Source organism: Oculina patagonica, chromosome 6, assembly GCF_052425735.1.
Source record: "Oculina patagonica isolate OP01 chromosome 6, crgOcupat, whole genome shotgun sequence".
Lineage (NCBI taxonomy): Eukaryota > Metazoa > Cnidaria > Anthozoa > Scleractinia > Oculinidae > Oculina > Oculina patagonica.
The window spans coordinates 36,689,606-36,716,310 of NC_135763.1; the positions used below are offsets into that span (position 1 = coordinate 36,689,606).

Sequence of the window (26,705 nt, forward strand, 5' to 3'; positions counted from 1 at the left end):
AAAGCCACACGTTTTTGTCTGTGATTCTACATGATAACGAATATGCACAAGAAATACAAAAATAATAATAAAAAAAAAACACTATTTAAACTAAAAAAGTGTTTGCCGTCCAGTTGATATGTTGTCGGAAAAACGGAGGCCTTCTTTAAACTGACACATCTAATTTCCCTCTATGTAAACATACATGAAACATGTCACTTTACTTGCACCATTTTTATTAGTTTGTATATATTTTGGCTACAAGTGAAGTGAAAAAGGAAGCTTGGCAAGTTTATTATTAGAAACTTAATGCAAAAGCCAATGTTTCTTTGCGCGTGCAGTACGTATGTGGCAAATGTTTACTAAAACAGTCACCAAAATAATCTAACAAGCTCCAAGGTAGTTTAACGTATTCCAGTTTGTGTTTATAGAGAAATATAATTTATTGCCTGTCGGGTTTTCATTATTGAGCATTCCATTGTTCCTTTCTTGTTCAACAAACTCTCGGCTGCCTATGACGTTAATTTACAGACGTTGTTTGCTTAAATAATTAATCTGGTTATGTTTAATGTCCAAACTGAGAGGACGAATTCTTGGGTTGCAAGGTTGGTAGTGTTATGCCACATGTATTTAGCAGATTAGATAGTTAAATTGTGCGTTGTTAACATGGTATGTTTTGGAAGTTGAACATTAATTCCAGCCTAATTAAGCTGAGACACTAAAATTGGTTAGCTTTTGGATTGAAGCCATTTAAATCACATACGATGAAACAAAAAGTAAACGTTACATCTTATAAGATGGACGACGATTCGGTTTGGAATTTGAAAGAAAGACTGTTAAGAATACTTCGGGGTTAAACAACGGGCTCAGTCTAACTCGCGGGATATTTTAAGAAGTAAAGCTCAATGTATTAGGGTCTATCTTCTGAGATGGAACCTGCACTGAGATGTTTGACAAACTTTGCCAATTATCTGTATATCGTAAAGGAACTTAAATTTTGCTGTTTAAGAGCAACAGCAGCTTGTTTATAGCCCAGGTAATTTCTTAATTTATACTCACGATTGCTCGGTTAACTTCACGTTTGCGACAATTGTTTCTTTTTCTACACTGGGAATTGGTCTATGTTTGTTTTACAGAAAGAAAGTTGTTGCTCAATTCAAAACAAGAGAAAAATGATAGGTGACCATCATCGTTTACAAGAAAATGACGATTTATATCTCTGGCGAGCCCAGGCCATCAAAAAAAAGCCGCCATGTTTTAATGCGCGCGCTAATCCTGCATAAAACTATGCACAGAAAAGATGCAAATTGCAATACTAAGGAATAAACTCAAAGATAAAAAAAACGTTCTTCTCGGCAAGAAATTGGTCAACATTTTTTCAAGTTCGTAACTGATCATTTCAAGAATTTAGCCAAGCGAACTAGGTTATTCCCTTGCTGGGGCGTAGACAACCCCACCATTGTTCCCAGATCAGACTCCAGTAGTGTCCCTGCCTCGCTGTTCACGATCATCGTGTCTTGACTCTGCACACTGGTTGCTGTGTGTGATTGGAACAGAACTGGCTAGCTGAGATGTTTACAATACAATTATAACAAATTGACGTCAGTTTTTCATGCGTCTGTCCTGTTATTGATGATAAATTTCGTCTCAACATTGTCAAAGTAGTCGTGGACCCACGAGCCGCAGAATACTTTGACAATAAACAAAATATGCGATTTTCCCTACCCCACTGATTTCAGATCATATCCTACTCAATGGCGGCTTCTGTTTGGTTATCCATTTCAGAAGGGCTTCAAATTAAAATCGCACTTCTCATGATCAAGCGATGTATGATAACGATCACAATGTAATATCTTCAGAGGATTTTACCTAATTTTTGACCGGAGTGCACAAACCATACCCTATTTCAGACCACACCAGACCAGAACTGACCTTGTTTTGCCATGGAGTCATTATTTGAGCGAATGGTGCTACTCTTCATCACAGTTGGACTGTACACAGGTAAGGTAACATGTTCATTTTATACTAAATCTTTGATTGCCCAGACGTTTGTTTACGGACCTGTCTTTGGGATTTTTCCCATTGGTTACATGCTGTGTTTAAATTTAATTTGTAACCAGGACCGTAACCAGACCTTTTCCATAAAAAAAAAATAAAAAATAAATATGTGTTTATAGTGGTCATGCACTTAGCTTCATATCTCAACGAGATAGCTAGTTTACAGGCATGCCACTGAAACAGAGGAAACAAATAATTTATAAATGAACATAACAAGGTTAAAAATCCCAACTGGCAGGAGGCAGACCAGTTGGCTATATACAAAGCGTGGTCGAGGATTTGAACTCGAGACAACCGAGAAACAAATCCAGCTAGTGGCAAGGGCAGGCCTCGAACCGGTGACCTCCGGATTACAACACCAGCGCCCTAAACCACTCCTAAACCTCCATAGACGAGGCAGGATCTTGCTACGAGGTTCTGGCGGCATGCCCTCCAGAAAATTTGGAATCTTAAAAGCTCTGAAACTCGGCTTTCTTGAACATTTTTCTTGACAAAAAAATAATCTTTGTTCAACTGGGGGTCATTTTCCCAAATGAACATATTTAATTTTTGATATTGGGTTAAAATCTAGACGAGACAAGTGCCTCGTCTTGCCCCTTGCTAGTTACAGCCCTGGTAACCGAATTATCGCCAAGCCGATAGAGAAACTTTCCCATCCCATAGCGCCTTCATCGATTTAGTTCCAGACTCCGCCGCCGAACTAGAACACTTGCAAACGAAATCCTGCGGGATCTACTCTAGCTGGCACTGATATAGCCCATATTCATGTGCATCTCAAAAGCTTGTAGTTCCTTGCGCTTTATAGTACATGTTCAAGTGAGAATGGAAACGGTCGCACAACTTTCTGCTTTCTATTTTGTAATCAATAGCGCTGTGTGCAGGAGAAAAAGTACCAGTCCATTTTCACGCGTCCGGTATCATATTGAACCACAACTTTACAGATGAGTTTTATATGAAAGACGCAAAAGATTGTGAGCCATGTCAATCTCTCGCTGCCAGTGTGACAACAGGGGGGAGTAATTTTTACGTGCCGCTAGTTTAAAATGACGGACTTATCATTAACGTTAACAATTGAATACTATTTTTCATTACTGTCGAGTTGTTGGACATTGCAACTATATTTGACTTCACATCTTTCTTTTCTTTCTTTACTGTACTTTTAACATTGACCTTTTCAATTGAGAGGTTTTAGGCAACCGTAAAAAAATAGATACCCCACTGACGAATAACAGTACTTTTAAAAGAGAAAATGACACCAATTTTGCAATATGATGGAAATCATGATCAGAGAGGGTGCGCAAATTGAATGTTCTTTTTCAACTTGCATTTCTACAGACTGCGTTCTAGTTTTGATATCTTCTCGGTAAACCGAGTTAGCGATCGTGGTTGCTGTCTGCTAAATTCTCGTCCATTGTTGACCATGACAATGTTTTCACTAGTTTACACTAGCTTGCATATATATGCTCTATGAACATCCGTGCAACTTACTTTGCGAATATCGGACTCAAAAGACCGATCTAACGAAGATGAGAACGAATTGGAGCTTCCAAAAGCTCTTCATCTGTATTGTTTCTAATGCGCTTCAATAATGTTTAATTCAGAATGGCCGAGGCACTGATTTAATGGTTTGCTCGGACACATGTCTGTTGTTCCCCTCGGCGGCGAAAGTCTCACACCGATACGTACGTCGTAATTTTCTTTTTCTACCCTGCGCGCCCTGCACGCCCTGTTTAGGCAGATCCGTGTTGTCTGCGGTATGCGAACTGAACTGTAATGTTTTCGTGCTCTTAGCACTTTACGCAAGATGGCCACGCCATGTTTGGTCTCCTAGCGTCCAAACCCGCGCGCAGAAAATTACACGCATCATTCGTATATTGATTTTAATGCTAACATTTCACCAGTAAAAGTCAATTAAAGCCTTTCTAAAATATAACAATGCTATCACGACTCTACCCTGTTTTAAGAGGTCATTAAGTTAGAAATTATATTCTTAGAGAATTAATTATGTAACGGCCCTTGTAATAGTTTTTTGAACTTTTCATTGCAGTTCTGGAACATTTTTGACTTTTTTGTGCAAGTCAACCTTTTCAAAGATTCCTCCCTACTAAACAAGACATCTGAGGGCGTTTTCTTCAGGTAGGAAAAAAAGAAAATCACTGTACGCCACTGCAAGATTACGCGGCTTATATGTTTAGCATATGCATAGCTCGACACAGCCAAAGCTAGGATGAAAAAAAAAATCGATTCCCTAGTAAAAATATCTCAGTCCATTTGTTTCTTTTCGAGATTTGTAAGAGGAAGAAATGGTGGCAAAGAGGAAAACTATATCAAGAAAAAAAGTGATGAAAAATACGAAAAGGCAAATAAAAAGGAAAAGAAAAGAAGAAAATTATGGATTGGCAGTTTCTCACTTCTGTATGTGCCTTGTTTCACGCAAATCATTTACATGTAAAACACACACTCTTCTGTATATGTATTCAGTACTTCAACATTAGTATCAGTGACTTCGCACTACTACAACAGTACTTCGCGTTCGAAATATATTTATCATCGCTAGTCTTCAACTTCACATGTGTCTTTTTACTTACACTGAAATTTGATTCTGTAGACCTCCGTCACTTGGCGACGTCCTGGCAATAAATGCAACGGAGAAAACAGAAATATCACCTGATCAGCAAAAAGAAGAAATGTGAGACGTGTGTTCTTCACCTTGCACTTTCCTCGTGCAGTTTTAAAGGGAAACCACAATAGTAAACTTCATTGATTTCTTTGTTTTAGAGGTGTCTACTTCATCATGGTGATGCGATTGGATCTGAATGTAACCAGATGTAACTGATCCGTCCAGGAATCTTTATGATCTGAAAGTTTTGATACAGAACTCGTGCTGGATGTACCTCAGAACTGTCGCGAGCTTTCAACTCCACCAGAATCCGGATGTTATTTTAAACGAAACAGCTTTTAATTTTCAGGTGAGTATATATAAACGTCTTAAACGTTCTCAGTTTTAAGAGTACCGGTAGCCTCACTGGATAGGGGCACATACAGAATTCAAGATTGACAGAAATGGCGAGACACTTAGTCCTAAAGTTCACCTAAATGAAAAAGGCACTATGATGAACATGAATTCGAAATGTTCAAAGCCACAAGACATAATAAATCACGAGTTACGCATGCACGAGACTTCGATGAAAAGTATAATTAAAATTCCGCTTATAAACCCTGGGCTTTTACAACTTTGTAAGGGTTTTTAGATGAGCTTGTAAACGGGAGGGCTTATATCCGGGGGCTTATTAGCGAGATAAATAGATTAAAAACGTTTCGTAATGAGCTACAGCAGCGTTGATTGAAATACGATTTTCATTAATGGTTTTGAATAAACCTTTAAACTCACAAAAAATCAAATTCATTTCAATATTTGGAAAAATATTGGGAGAGGGGGGCTTAAGATCCGATGCATTTTTTGTCTACAGGTAGACGGGCCCTTAACCGGGGGGAAGGGGGGCTTATAACGGGAATTTCACGGTATATTTTAAAAAGTATTCAAAAAAAATTCTGACTTGTCTTAAAAGTTGTCTAAAATATAGATTGGTTGGTGTGAAAGCACTTGTTTACGAAATCTGAAGTTCCAACAGCAGCCATTTTTTGAACAGACTTTTTTGGCTACAGCGGACAATTTATAACGTGGCTTATTGTAATTTATTTGTACTGTTTACTGTTCCACTGACAGTGTTTTTCATTTTCTTTTAGGAAATACCCGAATCACAGGTGTCGGGCTATCTAAAGCTTTTGAGGCAGAAACCAGAAGGGAACGACAACAACAACACAAACAATCCAAAGTCGCTTGCAGCAAAAGCCATTGTTGGATTCTATTTACCTGCTGTGGGACTGATCATGACGTCAATGCTTTTCTTTATAATATTTTAAGAGTTTTCTCTCGCATTTAAAGGGGGGACCCAAACTACAAGGCGGTTATGAAAGACTTCTGAATATCATTTCTTGATTTCCCTTAGCTTACTGTCACAAATAAGTTTGTTTTTGGCCAGTTCTCTTCTTCTGAAGTTCTCGCAGCTATGTATGTATACATAGCTACGTTTCTGCAAATCAATTTCATGACGTCGGGCTGGTTGAATTCAATAAGCCTTGAAGCATTTCCCAACGGCCGTGACTAGAATGGGTAATCCAAAACTAGAAATCCGCTTGGAGACTGGAACCCAAGTACTCCAGTGTGCTTGCAGTTTAATAGTTCCATAGGGTAGCAAAATATGCAGAAATGGGTTTTCAGTCTCGCAGCGGATTTCTGTTTTTGGAGTATCCATTCTAGTAACGACTGTTTCACAACGCGCGAAAACTGCTGACCACAAATTTGAGTCCCTTGCCACGAGTCGTTTTTGTAGTTAAGGTTAACCCTCCTTCATTTTCGATAAAAAACGATGCGCTGTTAAATGGATCAACTTGTTTTGTTGATTGGGAAGTATATATTTTGTCAATTAGTAAGTACAATTGTCTATTAGAAATTACATATTTTGTCTATAAGGAAGCATGCATGTACGTATTTTCCGTCTATTAGGAAGTAAATATTTTGTCTTTTAGGAAGTATATGTTTTGTCTATTAGAAAGCAAATATTTAGGCAGATCAGATCAATTTGATTTTGGCTAAGTTAAAACAAACTTTCTATTGACTTGTAAGCAAGTGAAAAACGCAATCTGATTTATTATTTTCAGGAGACGCCTTTATAGTGTAAAATATATGATGCATGTAGGATCTTAACAATTTTCACAATAAATGTGCATTCTGTACTAAATCTGACAATTCTGAAATAGATGATCTGCGACAAGAGGCTTCAAAATTAAAGGATCATCTGGTTCTATTCCTGTCATCTCAAACCTCTTTCTTGTCACATCGGGTTAGTTTGTGCATTTAAAGTTTTATACTGTATTGTAAATATTTCGGATGCTTAAAAAATTCGGACGGTTTTATTTTCGGACACTTATTTTGTCCGAAATTAAAATTGTCCTAAACCTTTTGCAAGTAATGTATAATTTTTTCTTTTCAATGAAAATCTGCTTGGTTTTTCCACGGTTAAAGTTTTTATGGAGGTCCGTTAAAACCATGCCTATCTGTTAGGAAATATGTGCCCACAGAGAGCACAAGTTTTGTCCTTCGCCGTATAATTTGCATACTGAACTAACAAACTGAGTAAAGTCAAATCCCGTGCGGCGTTTGATGACGTGAACCAATCAGATATCGTCTTTAGTTGAGGGCGTGCATTAAAACAGTCGGCGCCAAATTTAAATTAGTTATTCGGCTTTTACATGACAGTTGATGAAGAACATGGCTTACATTTTAAGCAATAAAACACCGAGGTCTTTAGAGTCTTAGTTGACAGTCCCAAGCGTGAATAACTCTAACAAAAGGCCTGGCTAAACTAGGAAACATTGTTACCGAAACATTGTTGCGGAAGCATATGTTTCCTAGTTTAGCCACGCGGGAAACATATGTTGCGGAAACAAATTTTGTTTCAAGGAAACAAAAAATGTTTCTGCCTCAGGTCAAAAACATTTTTACTTCCCGGACACAAACTTTGCTTCCGAAACATATGTTGCCCAGTTTAGCCACCATGGAAACAATGTTGACTAGTTTTTGCGCATGCGTGACAGTTTGTTTCCGAAACATTGTTTCCTAGTTTAGCCATCTGGGCGGCAAAACATTTTTCTTGCTTCGCGCTAATTTAGCCACCTAGGAAACATGACAAGGAACAATGTTTCCGCACCAATGTTTCCTAGTTTAGCCAGGCTTTAGTTGACAGTCCCAAGCGTGAATAACTCTAAAACTAAGGTTGTTGCTGCTCATACTACAGAACCACAAAATCGAATTATTAAAAGACAGCTGATGAAAGAGTAGAGAAAATCCCCATTACAGGAGCTGTCTTCTTGTGCTATCAAATTCTCAGATCTAAAATCAAAAGAAATATATCAGAATCAGTGGAGAGAATCAGTATTTTGATATTAGAACAGGCAGCGTTTTTCAGTGTGACAATTTTGTGACGGTAAATTCACTGTCACTTAGTTGGAGCTTGTAAGGTTATTTTGGTAATGTTTTTAGCAAACATTTGCTACGTATGTATACTGCACGCGCAAAGAAACATTGGCTTTTTCATTTAAATTTCTAATAATAAACTTGCCAATCTTCCTTCTTCACTTCACTTGAAGCCGAAATATATACAAACTAATAAAAATGGTGCAAGTAAAGTGACATGTTTCATGTATGTTTACATAGAGGGAAATTGGATATGTCAGTTTGAAGGAAGCCCACCGTTTCGCCGACAACATATCAACTTGAACGCAAACACTTTTTTAGAATGCGTTTAAATACTGATTATTTATTATAATTTTTTGTATTTCTAATGCAAGCCGTTACAAGAACGTGAAGCAACCAAACGCATTTTAACCCGAGTGTATGATGTCCCAATTTACGAGCTTTGATGTTAATTCCAAAATAAAATGCCAATTTAAAGCTTAGGTAAATTTGATTACCTTGGCGACATTATTACGAAACATGCTACTTTATTACAAGTTTACATTTAAGGGGGCACTGCGAAACAACACGGTATGCAATGAACTACCGTGCTTTTCAGTGAAAATTTTTTTTTTGCCATAATTTTATGGAAATTTGCTTTTAAAAAATAGAAAAGTGCCAAACCGAACAATATGAACAGGCACTTTAAATCCCAACTCGAAAACAATGTCGCCTTGAAAGTTTCTTTGGTGAGCCCTTTGTTTTAAGTCTCCGGCAAGGAAACAGCTGTCTAATTTTGCCTTGCTAAAATACTGAATAATGAAAGCTAAAAAACTATCTGAAAATTTTTATATTTTTAAATTTTCAAAATATCAAAATATACCTCTTGAAGCGGAGTCTTAATATGGGGTATTGGATAATTGAGATTTTGGGACAACTACCTGATGATAATAAGGAATTGAAATGCGTTCACGGCTAAGAAAAGGAATCTTCATGTACAATTCCCATTTTAAATTACAATAAAATTTATATAATTTGTGTTTTTCTCAGCTAAAAAAATTTTCTGCGTTTATTTCTACGAAATGCTGGTACAATGTTTTTAAAACGCAAATTGTTTCTATTTGACTTGTGTAAACAAAACAAGCAATGGATGATCGAAAGTTAAAACCACAGGCATAAATTAATAACCTCGTTGCATGTTTTCAATTTTACCCAAGAATTAACTGCTTGTCGTGTTTTATTTTTGTCAGGAAGCCGAGATAAAAAGCTCGAAAGGACTGCTTAATCTATGTAATGAATGAAAAAGTTGACGCTTTAAATTACAACTGTGCTGGCTGTAATGGTACATAATGTGCGCTTGATGAAAACCAAATTAACGAAAAACATTTTTCGTTTTCTGTTCGGTCTAAGCGATCACATAAACCTTTGCTTCTCGATAAAGATAAATACCTAAAAACACGATTCAGTAACTTCGGGTTGCTTAAACTAAAGCCGACAAAGAAAAAATAAGTTACGTTTTTGACTCATGGAAGTCGAGGTATCATGCTGTTAGTCGAGGCAGACCACTCTATTAATCACCAGGAATTGCAACAACTTTAACAAAAACACGGAAAATATAAGCTCGTTGGACTGAACTGCTTATGCCGTGATAAAAGTGAAAACACATTCTGAAGTGAAGAGACATCCATATAGACTTTTCCTTCAAGTTTATTTCGAAGCAAACAAATAACGGTCATCAGTTTGGCAGCTGAATACTCTTAAAATTGAGTCGAACTAAAATATTCTCACGACGAATAAAACACAACATGATCCGCTGCTGAACTCGTATTTCTAGAAATAAAATACGTAACTTTCAGCGCAAAGTTGTATACAGATATTCTATGATAGTAATAGCCGATCCTACATCGATCTAAAATTTGCAAAATGACCCACTTACTGATAAAAATGGGGTTTATTTCTTGCCATCACGAACACGCTATGTCTTCCTTATATTTTGCCGCGCTGTTAGTTTGCAGGGCCACAAGCGCGAACGCAGGTCAGCCCGACTAACAAAAATTGAACACCGCGCCACCCACTCGCGTGGGAAACACGCGAAGCTCGGCCAGTTTGTGCGTGGTGAGTTGGCCTCGCTCCGGGAGAACTGCCTTCGTGATCACAGTTGCTCCAGTGCATTGTAAGTATGGCAAAACTCCTCAGATGTCCTGCTTTTATAGCTGTGTCCAGGAGACGCTATTGTGGGATGTCTATTTGCCTTCTTAAATAAATTTCCTCTCGTCCAATTCGGGAACGAGCTTTTCCTGCGCAAGTTCAATGATCAAACGACTTGCGCACGCGTGAATGGAGCTGGTAATCACGTGATCTCAAAGAGGAAGTAACATTCAGCACTGAACTTCTGCTTAGTTCTGTCTCGTTTCCTAAACTCTTATATCTGTCGTAGATATCATTTTTAATTCATGATAATAACGATCCAATTTATTATCTTACGTCCGTTTTGTCAATGTATAAGCTATAAAGTTTTATATTAAAACTTTAATTTACGACCAGGCATATTGCCACCGAGATCTCATGAATTGAATCATCGCCGTAAACTATCATTTCTTTCCCTGTGTTATAACATTGCTACTTTCTAAAAGTTAGTAGTTTGTGCCGGTCTAGTTATTTTCTTAGAGATTAGAGTCTTTTGGAAAATACGTATATTTTTCTGCTCTTAGCATCAACAGTGCTGTTTGCGTAGTTAATTGTCATAATTATATACATAAATAACAAATTGCTTCTTAGCTTATTAGGCGAGAAGGCGAGAATTGCGAGAAAAATCATTATTCAAGGCACAAGCATGGAAAATGAATAACGACCTTTTGGCTACTGGTTAGTTTTTGTAATAATTGGCATGAGTTTTTAGATCTGTCGAAAGAGTGCAATACAAGGACAAATAAACGCTTTTCCTCTACAATAGCAGGCACCAGTTTTGTAAACAATCTTGGTTAGTAAGGGCTTGCTGAAAAATTAAATAAAAAATCTGTTTTCGTTCTACTGTTTCAACCAAACTGCGCCCGAAATTTAGTTTTTGTTGAAAAAAAAAATAAGGGGGCACTGTATTGATGTAAAATTACATTCTCTCAGCTAGTACTGTAACACACTGTGTGATGACCACTTGGGAGAATATATATGACGATCATTAAAGCTATTAAAAACAGTACAATATTAAATATTCAATACAAATGATAATATTCATAATTTTGGTGATTGCTTTTCTGGTTTTATTTTTTTTGGTCTATTTATTTTAGTTTTTATACCAATTTTTTTCGACACATTTATGTAGTGATGTCTTTTGAAAACGGTGATCTCAGTTCATACAAACACGCTGTTAAATTTACTCAAGTCAAGTTTGAATATTTTGTATTCATTCTGCCTTCCCCATTTTATTTTGGAAGAAAAAAACCTCGAATTAGAAATCATGTCAAGAATAATTGATTTACGGATAGCGCCAGTTGGCTGAATCACCCAGGATGCTTCCCTTGTCATTTCGCATAAGTTATAATACTCTTTGGTTTGGGTTTTCTATGGGACTTTTCAAATGTGAATTTCTGTATATTTTATTGGTATTATCAAAAGTTTGAAAAAGTACTCTTTTGTGGTTTTAAAAACTGTCAACAAAAAAGCTTTCCAACAGCCAAAACCTTTGGCCAGAACTAGCAGTGAATATATATGTAAATTCTAAAAGAAGGTATTTTTTATTTAATGGTTGGTCAAAGAAAACGAAAATTTTTCTTGTAATATATTATTGTTGCTTCTTGACTTATATGGAAAGAAATATGGAAAGATTTTTTGTTTCAGTATTTTCACTCTTTCGCTATGACTTAAAATTCATTTATTTACCCTGCATTTATTCCAAACGTCTCAGTGTCTATTCGGTAAAAGAGAAGTTTTTGCATAAAAATTGCTTTCAACATTAAAGTTCACAATACTCGGCACAAGTGTCTGAGGGTGACATATTACTAAAGACATCTATCGTCTTCTGCTTTGAAAAACCAAAACCTATTTACATTAGGAGGCGCTAGCTTTCAACTCGTCAAACGTCTTTGTTCTTAACAATTCATGAATAACTTTGTTTTATTTTAAAAGCGAGAAGTAACACTACATTCAGCTCTTAAGCTCTCTAAACAGAGAAAAAAAGTTTTGTTCGGCCAAAAACATTCAGTCTTTTAACACATTCGATATTTTAAAAACAAAAGCGGTTTTCGTGACAAAACAATACCGCCGGCAAATGTAGTTTGCTCTTGGCAGCATTAAACATTAAAAGCGTCAAGTATCCTTGATGGTTACTTATTTGACAGCCGCCATTGTTAAAATCGACTTCTCTGAATCATGCATGCGACAGTTTTTGGCTTCTAATTAGGTCCACGGCGCCCGCACAGCAAGCATCAAATGTCAGCGGGCGGGATGCCTACACCTGCCACTATTTTACCACTGCGCATGCCTGGGTTTTGTGAATAACATGAGAAATAACAAAATTACTTGTTTTTAATGCGGGTAAAGTTTTTCAAAATTATTTTCAGGTTTTGGAAAGCGGTTCACTCCATAACTTAAAGGTCTAATGACAATTTTCTGTACTTAAGTTTTGGCAGTTATACAATCTCCCTTCAACCGGTTGTCAGCTCGTCAACAAATAAACTCTTTTCAAATGCAAAACATGCAAACTTGTCTTCCATCCGCTTTGAATTATGTCAAGTTATCTCTGAGATCATTAAACAGACTTTTCTAAAAATTGTGTAGTGTCAAATGCTGAATTATTTTTAAAGCCTCCTGAAAGGATAAGTTTTCCTATTTTATGGTATTACGCCCAAAATACCATTCAAAAACTAAGAAAAAAAGAGTTCCCAAATGAATTTATTCTACAATTTAAACAGGTGTGGTTTCATGGCTTCGTTTATGGCGTCAGGACCAGCGATAATGACAAATGATTGCTTATGGAAAAAAAACGCTCATAAATGTTTCATAAAGCCATTTTCTTCCGCTGATGTCAATTTCCATTCAGCGATTGACCAATCAGTTGAGAGATTATGAAAAAAAAGTCGCCTGTGACAGGCATCATGCTATAAATGGAAATAACTCAGCGGCGAGTGTTAAACATACACAGCCGGGGGCAGGGAGTAGCCGATTGAATTTCAGGTGTGGCTTTGATGACTATGAGAGACGAAGAAACCCTTGAAAGAGTGAAGAACTAGAAGAAGATGAAAACCTTCAATTGTTACTATTGTACTGTTTATTTCAATTGCAGTCTTAGTTTTATTCGACTGACCTTAATCTTTACAACAAACTTGCAGTTGAACGCTTACGAAACCATATAACCCAACTAATCTTGTCAGTTTAATGTAAAATGATTTTCTATCTTATACCTTTCTACCCTCAGTTCTAACTCTTCTGTGAGTCCTGTTATTTGTTGGCTGTAAATAGCCGCAATTGTTAGTATAGAAAATTGTTAGTATCGACTTAAAACTTATTTGTAAAACCTAAATGCTTTCCTCAGGAATATAGGCATATACCTCTGGCTTGTTGCTTCCTTCTATGTTTGTGTACATTGTCCTATTTGTGTTTTTACCCGAAGGTTCTGAATGTAGGAAAAGCGAAGGAGCTTTCGTAGCCCTAAATAATGGATCTTTTCCTCTCCTATAAAAGGTTGAGAAACATCCTGAGCCATGAGCGGAGTTTTGGAGGACAAAAATATTTGTAGGTAGACAAACACAGCCTTCGGTGCGTGGGATTTTAAAAAATTTAAAATGTAGAAAATATTAAAATGTTTTCTTCTTCGTCTACTCGTTACATTCGCTCTTTTTGTGCTAGTTTTAACGAAAATTCCTTTGAAACTTTTCAAAAAACGGATAATTTAATTTTTGCAGCTAAATCTTCTTGTGTTTTTTGATAAAAACGGCAGTGAAATGAGCTGAGTCGAAAGATTTTGTTTTGTTAAGATGTTCGCTTCAAACAGCTGAATGCCTTTATTAATTATTCATTCCAAACGTCCCGAAACATTTTGAGACTTTCATATCATATTCCTTCTGTCAGAATGACTGGTCAAGTTTATTTGTTTTTGGCAGCTATAAAAAATCCCGTTGGCGAGATAATTAAAATGTTTAATGCTGTATTGACGTATATTTCACCATGTTTGATGGTCAGCTACTCGTCAAAACGAGCAAAACAAAACCGTGTTTACAATGAAAAGAAAACATTATTTACTGAGATCAAAAGCTAAATTAAAGAGAAAACTTATTGGATTTAACTTGTAGAAATCGAAAACCGAGAATTTTGTTTTATAATGGAAGTTTTTCTTTATTAAGGAAGCAGCTCTTTAGCAAATTGATTCGTTCTCTCTCTTAATTGGAATAAAGGATGGTCATATACTAAGAACCCACTAAAGACTCCTGCTTTAAATTTTTGGATAGCTTTAATGGGTTCTAGGCAGGTTGTGTAGTTTTGTCAAAGACGTATGTATTTCAATACAAATAAAAATCCGCCGAGAAGTGATGAAGACAAATACTGTTTCCTTATGGAACCGAAAGAGTTCTGGTGAGTTCTTAAAGATGGCTAACCGGTTTTTGTCACTATGTTAGTAAACTCGTGCATCCTAATATTGCCATCCGCGCGTATTCTCGAACCGAGCCGGGTTGGAACTCAGCTTTTGATAAATATATCAAACTTCGAGGAGTCGCCCGAATGCTTAGAAAAGTTAGATTTGGCAGTTATCTGGGATTCCCTTGATATGATTTTGTTAATTATGAGTTTGTATTTGCCCTGTAGAGTGTATATAAACTTTAGTTAACTTACTTAAAATTTCAAAGCAACCATTTTCGCAACTTATTTTACGTTTTCACATCCCGTAAACATAGCGTCTTTTCTAGCGGCCACCTCAAACTTCAGAGTGAATTTTATTGGAAATCTTTGATTTCATATATCTACTTAGAGAGCTACGGTAAACGACAGGTTGCATAAGAAAAAACAGTTAAATTGGGCAATATTTTATCGGTCTATTTTCGGTTGAACAAGACGTAATAAAGCCGTTTGCATAAAAAAATTTTTATTATTTTTTTTTTTTTAGTTTATTACTGTCTTGAAGTTCGGCGCGTTATCTTACATCTCTTCGATGTTTCATACAGTACTGAAAGTATGTAGAAAGGAGACCATATATCTTTAATGCACTCTGTCGGAACTGTGGGGAATACCTATTAGATTAATGGTTCATATAGCTTAAGAAAAAAACAATTAAAATGCAAGGCTGGCACTTTTACTAAGATAAAGGAATGTTATCAGAGTGTTGATATTCACAAAGGTTGGACCATTCAGAAGAGAGCAAATTTTGATCAAGATATCTTTGATAAGAAAAAGATTAATGAGACCAGGAATATAGAAACTGAAATCACTTAATTGAAACGCATAAACAGGGATACGAGCAAGAGAGCCGAGAGAAGAAGGAGCAAGAAGAATAACAGAGTAAGAGAAGAGAAAGTTTTAGCTTTGAATTGAAGGGCAAACGAGCGCGAACGCAGGTTCACCCACTAACAAAAATTATGCACCGTGTACCCTCTGTGGGGCTCCACGCAGAGTAAGGCCCTCTCAAAGTGCAGAAAGAAGGCCCACCCTGGGAGGACTGCCTTCTTGATCACAGTTACTCCAGTGCATTGTTAGTATGAAGGAACGCGCGACCTTCCCGCCTTTTATACGTAGCGAGCGCTGCCGAAGAAGGCGGGAAAATCGCATTATTGCGATGACTTTAGCCAATCAAAGGCTCAATTCGCGCCATGGTGCTGCGAAGCTACGCGAGAGTTTTGCGCAGCTGCTTGAAGTTTGCAAAGCTTGAAGAAAAGGATTAAAGAAGTCTTGCAGAGACCTTGTTAACTATAAGTGAGTACTAATTTAGTAAGTTAACTCAAAAAGTGAACCCTAAAAAAATGAGAATATCACAGTCAGTTTTTCCATAAAAAGTGCAAAAGCGATCAAACTAAAGTTCGTATTTAAAATAATCGGAATTACTAAAGTTTGTATCTCATAATTGTTTTCACTGAATAATTAACTTGTGTTTGAAAGAAAGAATGAATGAAACACAGGTAATAATAACAATATTTTTAAAAGCTCGGTGGGGAATGTTTTCGTTTGACACGCGTTAAAACAATCACGGCTTTGATCAGTTAATTTTCTTATTCAGTTAGAAGTCAAGTTCATTTACGGTGAATGTAAACAGTTCAAGCTATAGAGGTTTACAAGCCGTGATGTAGCTATTTGTAAAACTAAAATAGAATAGAAGATGAATCGTTTTAAAAATAGTTAAAAAGCTTGGTAAATAGAATTTAGGCCTTTCCATTTTGATGTGTTTTGCAATGACTTAAGAACATTCTTTACTTTACGTTTTTATCACTTAAAATAATTGCTTTGTACACCAGGCCTTGAAACAGCAATGTTGCTATATTATGTTATGACCTAATTTTTACGTCAAATTTTAATCGCATTTCGGTCACGTTGAATGTTATACACGTCTACAAACTTCGTGGAAATCGATTGGTGACAGATGAAAAGCCAAACGCACGAAACATACTGCAGCATTGTTGAATCATGCATAGTGTTAAACTAAATGTTGTGAAATTTTTGTCGCGTTTTCCATTTGTCGATGTTAATAATATCCAAGTTACGCACACAACGAAAGTATTTTCGTCTTTATATCGACCACACTAATACAAGAGCGCTCTGATTTTTTCAAACCCTTTCCCCCGAGCCTCCCTTGAGTGATAATATTTCTAGAAAATGTTCCGCACGCAGGGGCGGACCTCCCACATATCTATCAAAACCATGATATACCTCTCCGTTTACTTTCTTGGTGTTTTTTTTTTCATTTTTTTAGCTTGTTCAAATTGACTGCCATTGTCTGCCATGTTTAAAAACATAAAACCACGATACCGCTGGAGCTTTGAAGTAACAAATCGTACCGGCTAGCTAGTGTTCATGTTTTGGTGCAACAATTGACGCAAGTAGTAAAGCTAGTACATTATCATCATCGTCCAGAAATTTCGCGTAATAAATACAAAGTAGATAGTCAAGTTTTATTAGTTACGACCAGAGGGGTAACTCTTTATATATTGATCTTTGACTGAGGAATGAGATCTTAAGCTTTGGGATTTTGGTAAAACAAAGCGGATTAACAACCCTTGATCAGTGCATTGTGAAGGTGGCTGTTTTTTAATTTTTACTCCTCCTTAGCAGCTCATGCTACCGTTTTCTTTCGCTTGACCATCACTGGGTATTGAGGCTTACTACAGATGAAAAACTGTTAAAAGGCAGAAAGCAGATTTGGTGATGGCATTGGTCAGCAACAGAGGGATGTATCGCGGTGGAAATGCAATGGGCTGGAGTACTTTGTGCTACCTGATAGGACAGCAAAAGAGGTCTTCAGTAGGCCTTACCGTGTTCGCAAAGTCTCTGGAAATACTTGGTTACCTCTATTAATACTGTTCAAACCGAGCCTGGTGCTTCAAGAGTAAAACCCCACCAAAACAGAGACACTGTACAGGCTGTAAAGTAAATTAACACTTGTTGTAACTGACTCAAAAAGAAAAAATGTCTCGTAGCGGAAGTTGAAAGAATTTTGCTATCTTTTAATTAAGGTTTCGACAAACAACTAACAATAAAAAACCAGCAATATTAATTTCGAATAAAGATTCATCGAGATGTCATTCGAAATTATTATCGCAGATTTTTATTCTTAAAATTGTTTGCTTTCTTCGTGGGCTCAATTCTGGTCCCTCTCTCAGCTGGTTCGACCTGAAAAATTCCATACTGATGACGTAGCTCTACGGAGATCTGTATATTGTCTCTGATTGGCTGTAGCGCCATTTTACCAAATTAGTTAGTGACTCTTCAGATCATTTCAGTGTTGCGTGAACCCGCCCCGCCCCCCCCCCCCCCCCCCCTCCGGGTGCGTGATCTACACATGGAATATTTAGCTTTGGACCGAACTCAAGTGTCTTTTGCTCTAGACTTGCTCCAAGGCAGTCGTTTATAAATCAGGTTAAGGGTGCGCAGGATTTTCGTGTTAGACGCGCAAGGTGAAACAAACGCAAGCCCGATCGACGCGCACGACATCTAATGAACGCTTTCAAGCAATTTTGACACACATTTCGTGTACGAGATCTATTAACAGCCTTCCGCGCCAGATAAAGCGCCGACGAGTTTCATTTAACAAATCATGCATTGCCTTTACTTAGAGATTTATTATAGATTTAAATCAAACGGCTTGAAGCAAGTCTCTTCTCGCTCTTTCAAGCAGGGAACAGGGACGGAGATGGCAAGGCGAAGAGTATTTGTTTTCTTCACGCGAAGTGTCTTTTAAAAATTTAACTGTGTATTTTTGAAACAGGAACGATGATTTTTTGATGTCTTTAGTTTGATTTAATGTCCTGTGTCGGGCAGCCCCTTCACAGAAGCCAATTGCAGTGTTAACAGGGAAGATATCAACACTAAGAAGCTGGCTCAAAACAAGCGATGAACACTGAGTTTTCGGATACGGTCAGTGTGGTGAAGAAAAAATTCCAACTGTATGACTTCCGTGAAGTGTTTAACTTCATTCATTGTTAATATGAATTTTAAAGATTTAGTAGCGAAATCTGCCTTCTGTGAAACTGAGAAAGAAATACAGAAAAACTTCAAACTAATACCAGTGTATGTACGTGTCAGAATTGTTAACATAAGGTGCAATCAAAGTGGGTTTAAACTTGATAAAAAAGAGACACAAAGACAGTGATTGATTGTTTTTCTACCCCTCGCACAATTTCGTTTTTGACGAATGAGAAATTCAGCCTGCTTGCAGTGATTTCCAATTCAATCTTGTATTAAACAGATAACAAATAAAAGATAAAGTTATAGGAAGGATTATGTCAGATTTGAAAATGAAAAAGTTTTTTGACGGATTTAAACATCATTTTTTCTTTTGACAAAAATTCTGAATTTACACGAAAGCGACGAATCTTGAATAGATGAATAGCTCCTCTTGCAACGAACACGATCATTTCTTTATGAGTTTAAGACAATAGCGACGTTTGGAAACATCTTGTTAAACTGCTTTTTAAGTGGAAGTGGAAAATGGTCTTCCAATTCCCCATGAGTTGTTCTTGAGCCGTTCAAAATGCACAGCCTGTGCATGAAACCCTGTTGACAAAAAAGTCAATTAAGGTGAAATTATTTTCCCAGAAAAAACTATGGGTAATTATCAACAGATGGTCCCTAACACGGCGCCAGCCCGCACGCACATTAATAACTCGGGCAACAATGGGACTGCCTCGGATTGGCTTTTTGAATGGAAAATTAGCGCGATCTTTTCGCAGTGAATAAATCCCATATTACCTGGAGAGGTGGCTGAAAGGTATATAAGCAGTTTGATTCCTGACTTGTCATACTTACAATGCACTGGAGTTACTGTGATCATGAAGGCAGTGCTCCCGGGGCGAGGCTCTCATTGCACAAGGAGAGCTGAACCTCGCGTGTTTCCCACGCGAGTGGGTGCACGGTGTGCAATTTTTGTTAGTCGGGCTGACCTGCGTAAGCGCTTGTTGCCCTTCAAAAATAAAAGAAAAATTACGGGAGTAGGATCAAGAAAACATATAACCAAACAAAAACGACAATGACCTTGAACATTATCGATACTGTAACAAGGCAAAGTTAAGTTACTTTCACTGTACCAATTTGTCTAGGCATGCTTATATCAGTCAAACGGGAAGAAAGTGATAAAACTCTTGTTTAGTTAGGTTAGCACGAATGTCGACGTCAAAATTTGATTTCACCTAGTTGGGCTAAAACGCCACAACTGTGTTTTTCTTATTTGGTTGCCTTTTATTAGCATATCCAGTTTTGGGTCCACAATAACGAAAATAATTAATCTTCTCCATGTAGCAGAATTAACTAGCAAGGAGAGAAATTGACAGAACACAATAATTCAATGTGCATCATGTAATTGTTAGTAAAACACTAATTTTTCAGTCGTGCGCGATATTTCACCGTTCGAAAGCTTTTTTGTCAAAATGAAGAAAACCTTCAATCTTCTTCAACCCTTCTTTTTTTAGACTTTTTTTAGACGTCAAAACGCTCTTTAAGACAAGTTAGTGCCGCGTTGGTAGTTCAGCACAGCTAAAGGCATCCTTTAGGTCCGAAAATAATATTTCTCTCACAAAAGCACCTGTCTCAAAACGAGGAGTCCTCTAACTTATGCGAGAGAAAATTCACCTCGGAGATTAACTGAGAGCAACGAAAACGTTTCAAAGCTTCATGTACTATTTTGAAAAAAAGGTACATGATTCAAACTAGTCTGTATAAGGCAGTCCTTTCAATGTAGCCCCTACATATATCATTGAAAAGAGCAGGTTGTTTGCTCAACGAACAATAACTTTACACATTCAAACAATGTTTTGTTAAGTTGACCCGTACGATCCCTAGAAATCTCAGCATTTGCGTGATAAACAAAAAAGTCATTACATTTGTGTATACTCGCTTGCAAATAGTCGGCCTAACTGTTTTTTATCTTAGTCGAGTTCACAAATTTGCACACGATTGAGCGATTTACTGGTTAGTTTTAGTTTGATCGAAAACCCTTTTTCATTTTCAAAGCGCCTTTTGTATTTTAAAACCATTGTGTTGGTTAGTTGTGTTTTTTTCGTAGCTAAAAAGGCAACACAAAATTCCAGTAAACTGAGAATTAAAAATATTTTAACTTGACCACTCAAGATCCAACGAGGATTTTGAACTTTACCGTATCATTTAATAAAGAACAAAATGGCAATTTCTTGACAAAAAGTGTGAATATATTTATGTAAAGTTTGCCGACTCACAGCAAGGGTATTTTTAATGAGGATATAATCTGTTGAACAAAATTTTTACCCAAAAATATCTGCCATCTGGTATAAAACTAAATAGACTATGGTAAACCTCAGTTGCATTTGTGTAAAAATTCTGAGCTCATTTTAGAAAAAAAAGTATACAAGTTGACTGAGTGAATAAAACTCTGCCCTGTCATGACATTGTTGGAGTAAAAAGAGCTAAATAACTTTGGAATTGAACGGTCACTCGTGTTAGCTGATCATTATGCAGTCTTTAAATAAATGTTCATTTAATTTTTCTCGAAACTTATAGATTACAGAGCTTGAAATCAAAGCCTGCGGAAAACCGAAGCAATATAGAATTAAGACCTTGCTGAGAATCATGTTTTTTCGGGTATATGACAGAAAAGTGGTGTGTTTGGTTCTGCTGTAACATATGCAGATGTAAAATAAAACAACAGGTTAATCAGTGTTATGTAAAGTGTTAAAAAGTTAGATCTGTGACTACTATATGTAGATAAACCAATGGTGGATGTGGTAGAAGGCATATTATTGGAGAAAGGTGCATTAAAAACCGAAAAACTATATTGTAGATTTTCAATCGACACAGGCCCACAAGTTACAGACCAGTTTCACTTCACAAAGCAATCACGTGACCATATAATCCCGCGCAGAAAAAAAAAACAACCACTGCACATGCGTAGTTTACTCGCCTGCGGTGTAAACGCTGAATGGCTGATTTCATTGGGCATTTTACAGCAAATGGGAGACTGTTTATTACAGCATATGGTGTCAATCGAGGTCCCACAACATTGTAGTGTTTGCCAGGGTATAAAAGCCCGCGCAGAGCGCAGCGTTTTCATACTTACAGGGCACTGGAGCCACTGTGATCACGAAGGCAGTGCTCCCCGGTTTCGGCCTCCATTGCACTTACGGAGGCTGAATCCTGCGTGTTCCCCAGAACTTGGGTGCACGGTGTGCAATTTTTGTTAGTTGGGCAGACCTGCGTACGCGCTCGTTGGCCCTCCAATACTAAAGAAAAAGTCTCTGAGAGGTTGTGGAGCTAAACCCTGCCTTGAGGGACACCTCTGCTAACACAAAATAGCGCGCAATAATGTGCTACAACGCTAGATACCGTACGCGAGAAAATGAAGGTACGCGTGAATGAAGGTTGCATAGTCCCTGTACAAAACACTTTCCTGTACAGCCTAACAACAGATAGCGCAGAAATACGCAATATTTTGCTAGATAATGCAGGTAAAGCTCTTTGAAATCATGTTTGCGCTAGATATTATAATGCCTTTCAGTTTCGAGCTTGGATATCTGTCTTCGCACATTTCTAATTGCTCTTGAAAATTTATTGTCTACGAATATGTATAAAATTTGATCTACATTGAACTATATAGCAACCGTTAGTAAGGAACTTCCGGTATTACTTTATTACTACTGTCCCTCGTCGTTTTATTCAATATCCTTGAAAAAAGTAACCCACATATTATGTAGATCTCTTAACAAGTTATAGTTTAAGAAAAAATTCAGTAAGCGCTATCTAAAGAAAGAAGAAATGAAAAAAAAAACTCGGTGACATAAGTTATTTCAAATTTCACACAATAGAAGACATCATTTTGTAAACAGATGTAGGAATACAAAGAAGAACAATAAGAGTTTTGACATTTTCAGAAAAGGGTTTTTAATAAGTATGTTATAATTAGGCTAGCAATGAAGCAGTTTGAAATATTGAAGAGATCAAAGTTGTCAAATATCTCCGTTTTGCAAATAATGAAGTTCTTGCTCGCTTGTTTTAAAAGGTTTTCTATTTTTGTTAGTTGCATTTGATGGTAAAAGAAAGGCAGCATATGGTTTGGAAATTTATTCTTTATCACAGAAAAAGAGGTCGTTTTGAGCAGTTAAACTCTTTAATGAGACCAGGGATGGGAGACACTTTTCAGTAAGCCGGTGCATAGTAATCGGTATTGAAACGGTGAAAGAGAGTTACGAAGATCACAAAAATATTCAGGTTTAATTTGAAAAGAACAAAGCTGTTCCTATGGCCTGGTTAAACGCCAGCTGTCAGTTCGACTTGTGACATTTGCCTTTTCCCATTAAAATTGGCTTCGGTAGTAATTTAGTTATCATTTCAGACCAGATGAAGTGTATATAATTTACTAGGTATTATTTTTCGCCAAGGCTGTGTCGGTAGTCGCTTCGTTCTAAGGTTTCTTTGCCTTTTGTTCGACGGTTGGTTTAGACCAGGGCACCATGCTGCTTAAAGCTTGGAAAGCAATTGTGTGCTGAACACCAATTCGCTTGCAAGAGTCAATGATTGGTTTCTTTTAAAAAAATAAAATAAAATAAAAAATAAAAAATAACTAGATTTTCACGAGTTTTTAGTCGAGTATAGACATCAGTTTTATCATATTTTTTAGTTGTTTTTTACATAATTGTATAAATATAATTTTCTTTAGACTTTCTCAAAGTCCTTCGACGCGCGGTTTAGGTCGACCAAATGCATCTGAGGGATGATGAATATGGATTCACTTAGTGTATGGGATAAACTAACTCAGACTCGACTTGTGACATTTGCAAATTCGACTTGTGACATTTGCCTTTTCCCATTAAAATTGGCTTCGGTAGTAATTTAGTTATCATTTCAGACCAGATGAAGTGTATATAATTTACTAGGTATTATTTTTCGCCAAGGCTGTGTCGGTAGTCGCTTCTTTCTAAGGTTTCTTTGCCTTTTGTTCGACGGTTGGTTTAGACCGGGGCACCATGCTGCTTAAAGCTTGGAAAGCAATTGTGTGCTGAACACCAATTCGCTTGCAAGAGTCAATGATTGGTTTCTTTTAAAAAAATAAAATAAAATAAAAAATAACTAGATTTTCACGAATTTTAATCGAGTATAGACATCAGTTTTATCATATTTTTTAGTTGTTTTTTACATAATTGCATAAATATAATTTTCTTTAGACTTTCTCAAAGTCCTTCGACGCGCGTTTTAGGTCGACCAAATGCATCTGAGGGATGATGAATATGGATTCACTTAGTGTATGGGATAAACTAACTCAGACGGCTCTTCCAATTTTTTTTTATATAATTATCACGACTTGATTTCTTGTTTCGAATTCGTTTGCGGGCCTGATAACAATCAGAAGTCAGTTACGCTAAGCCACCCAGCGCTGAATTCCCTGAATAGGGAATTTAGGATCATCGTATTTTTGCAGTTTTTTTCACGTTTGGATTCAGCTGCCATAATACAAATAAAACCGGGACTAAAAGCGGAAAATGAAAAATAATATGGCAAAGTTGTTTAATAAAGACTATTTAACCTTTTCAGCCAGACTTCCTCTCCTTTCAGTCGTTGTGAGAATCAACAATATCTTCCTAATGAGAAGTAGCTGATGATAGTTTTATTCTCATAACCTTTTTGCTTGACATCATTCCGACATTATAAGGAGAAGTTAAATTTAGATCACTGTTAGGGCATTTAAGGCAATATATGGTCTACGAGAAAGCTTGGATAAACATCAGTCACAGTCAGGATGAAAACAATATTGATGACAACACATTTTAGTGTCGTATTAATTCGCCAGTTAAATGAGTTACTGTAACTATTCACACAAATGTTAAAAATTATATGGCTTTACGTTATTTCATTTCAGTTTTTCTTCTTTCCTATGAGGGGTTAACAAGCGATTTCGCATGTCAACCCGACATCAAACAAAAATTCTGCACCCGACTCACTCGGCCTGGAGCGAACGCAAGGGTCAGTGGCCCAGAGTGCTATGCGCCACCTCGCCTTGGGAGCCCCGCCTTCTTGATCACGGTGCTCCTGTGCACTGTAAGTTTGAAGAAAAGCAAAGAACGAGCTCGCCTTTTATATTCCAGGATCACGGTCAACCTTACGGTGTACGATTCATTTAAATCTGTACTTAGCCAATAAAATAGTTTGAACTCGAGTCTGCGTTTCAGAAGTTAGCTATTTTTGCAATTTAATTATCATTGACTTTTGTTGTTTAGGGTATACAGAGCTTACATCCAATTATCAGTCAGCAGGGGATGGAAATTGATTCCTTCAACTCGTTATGACTTTCTACTTGACCTAAAGTGTTTTAATTTCCATTAACTTTGTCTTACGATGTATTTAACCAATCAACTTTTGATAAATTTATCAAATTTTCATTTTCTCTTCTCGGAAGTGATCTTGGTGGTAGGGGGTACCGAGACTCAAAAGGTCGAGTTTCCACAACAACTTCCATATTTTTGCAGGTTAACTTCTGAGTTTGTTTCAGAAGACAAAAGCTTGCCTATGATAATACATGTACATTTCAGTGTTGTTCAAACGGAAATTGGTAAATTAGATTTACAGATCCGACTATGAAACATTAAACTCTAATTTGAATTTCATGCACGAACAATTACTCAGGTATGAGCTCAACGACTTTATTTCATTTTCACGATCTATATAAAGGAAGCGAAAGAAAAACCATTTTGAAAGCGTTATGTGTTTGTCCTTGTGGTTAAGGGAACAAGAATTCTACAATAATTTTTACTAACTAAGTGTTCTGAACGTAAAAAATTGAAAACAGTAACGCAGGTGAAAAGATCTATATATACAAAGACATAACCATTAATTTACATTCGCTTGATTCACTATTCATTTGTAATATTTAAGACTACACAGCAATATGCAAGATTAAGCTTTAAACCCATGAGATTCTCCTTAAATTATCAGCTCAAATTAAAATAGATATTACTACTGATTGTGAGATAGAATCTGAGTTAGATTTTTCACAAGCGACGCACACCCAAACACAGGCAAACGTATGCACAAGCACAAGATCCCTTTTAAACACTTGAAAACGCAATCGTATGCACAAAGATCAAAGAACACGTTAGATATTTGTGCTTGAGGTTGCGTTTCTCGGCATTTATATGAGTTGACTTTAATACTTTTTTTTTTTTTTACTCTTATACTTGCGTCTCTTGCTTGCGTCTTATGTGAAAACCAAGTTAGCAACTGAAAACATTTACTCAGGCGAATTTTATAAAAATACGAAGATAAAACATTTAAGATATGGTTAATAAACTTATATGTTTTCTTCCTATGAATCCAGAATTACTTGTATACGAGCATATCTTCTAAGCCAAAGGAGTGCCAGCAAAACTGATATACTGATTTCAATGAAAATAGTATGACATGCTTGATGGCGTTTGTAACATCTTTCATGGAACAGTGGAAAAAGCGAACGTTACATTGCGTACAAGAAATGTATGCCTTGTCTTACAGATATAATAGATCCACCTTTTAAAAAATATAAAAATAACAGTTAATATTAAATACAATATTATATTAAAACTTTCTTAATTGTTTGAGAGCCGATAATACATGCTAAATTTCACGTTGCCTTGCAGAAATATACTTTCCATCAATAATTCAGGAATTAGTCACAATCTTAAGAAAAAAAAAAAAAAATAAGCCAAGTTCAAAATGTTTCAGTTAAAGCTCACATTTTTTTTTCTTCTTAATATCTAGAATTGTATAACAGCTAGTTGACATATATTAATAGTTAGAAGAAAAACGATCGAAAAACGTAAAACTTGGCATGATATTCAAAATTAAATTTCAGAAAATTAAGTCATAATCTATCAGGTAGTCTGTCAAGATTCTGCCTACAGAAAAGGAAAAACTTTTATTGAATACGAATCCATAGAAAACTGCAGATCCAAATTTAATAATAATCTGCAACTAAGAAAACGAAAACGCAATTTAAAGTTGTGCGACGGAAATTACAACCCTTGAT

General features: G+C 36.5%; 1 protein-coding gene, 4 non-coding genes and 1 pseudogene across 5 annotated transcripts; 3 read left to right on the forward strand and 3 right to left on the reverse strand.

The window, feature by feature from the left end:
• The first annotated feature begins 1,837 nt into the window (after positions 1 to 1,837).
• On the forward strand, positions 1,838 to 6,922 carry LOC144657628 (uncharacterized). Its single transcript, XM_078517983.1, is given in 7 exon segments — positions 1,838 to 1,980; positions 2,907 to 3,064; positions 4,085 to 4,173; positions 4,646 to 4,726; positions 4,816 to 4,852; positions 4,854 to 5,006; positions 5,785 to 6,922. Coding segments are annotated over 7 exon segments (753 nt in total). The 5' UTR covers positions 1,838 to 1,922; the 3' UTR covers positions 5,962 to 6,922.
• A 3,143-nt stretch (positions 6,923 to 10,065) lies between these two features.
• LOC144659052 (U1 spliceosomal RNA) lies at positions 10,066 to 10,234 on the reverse strand. Its single transcript, XR_013571859.1, has one exon. It is a non-coding gene; the product is annotated as a U1 spliceosomal RNA (small nuclear RNA).
• Positions 10,235 to 15,571: 5,337 nt separating this feature from the next.
• Positions 15,572 to 15,736, reverse strand: LOC144659041 (U1 spliceosomal RNA). The gene has a single exon (XR_013571851.1). It is a non-coding gene; the product is annotated as a U1 spliceosomal RNA (small nuclear RNA).
• Positions 15,737 to 19,484: 3,748 nt separating this feature from the next.
• LOC144659045 (U1 spliceosomal RNA) lies at positions 19,485 to 19,649 on the forward strand. Its single transcript, XR_013571855.1, has one exon. It is a non-coding gene; the product is annotated as a U1 spliceosomal RNA (small nuclear RNA).
• A 2,113-nt stretch (positions 19,650 to 21,762) lies between these two features.
• On the forward strand, positions 21,763 to 21,928 carry LOC144659043 (U1 spliceosomal RNA). The gene has a single exon (XR_013571853.1). It is a non-coding gene; the product is annotated as a U1 spliceosomal RNA (small nuclear RNA).
• A 2,674-nt stretch (positions 21,929 to 24,602) lies between these two features.
• Positions 24,603 to 24,750, reverse strand: LOC144659050 (U1 spliceosomal RNA; annotated as a pseudogene).
• Between the last annotated feature and the right edge of the window lie 1,955 nt (positions 24,751 to 26,705).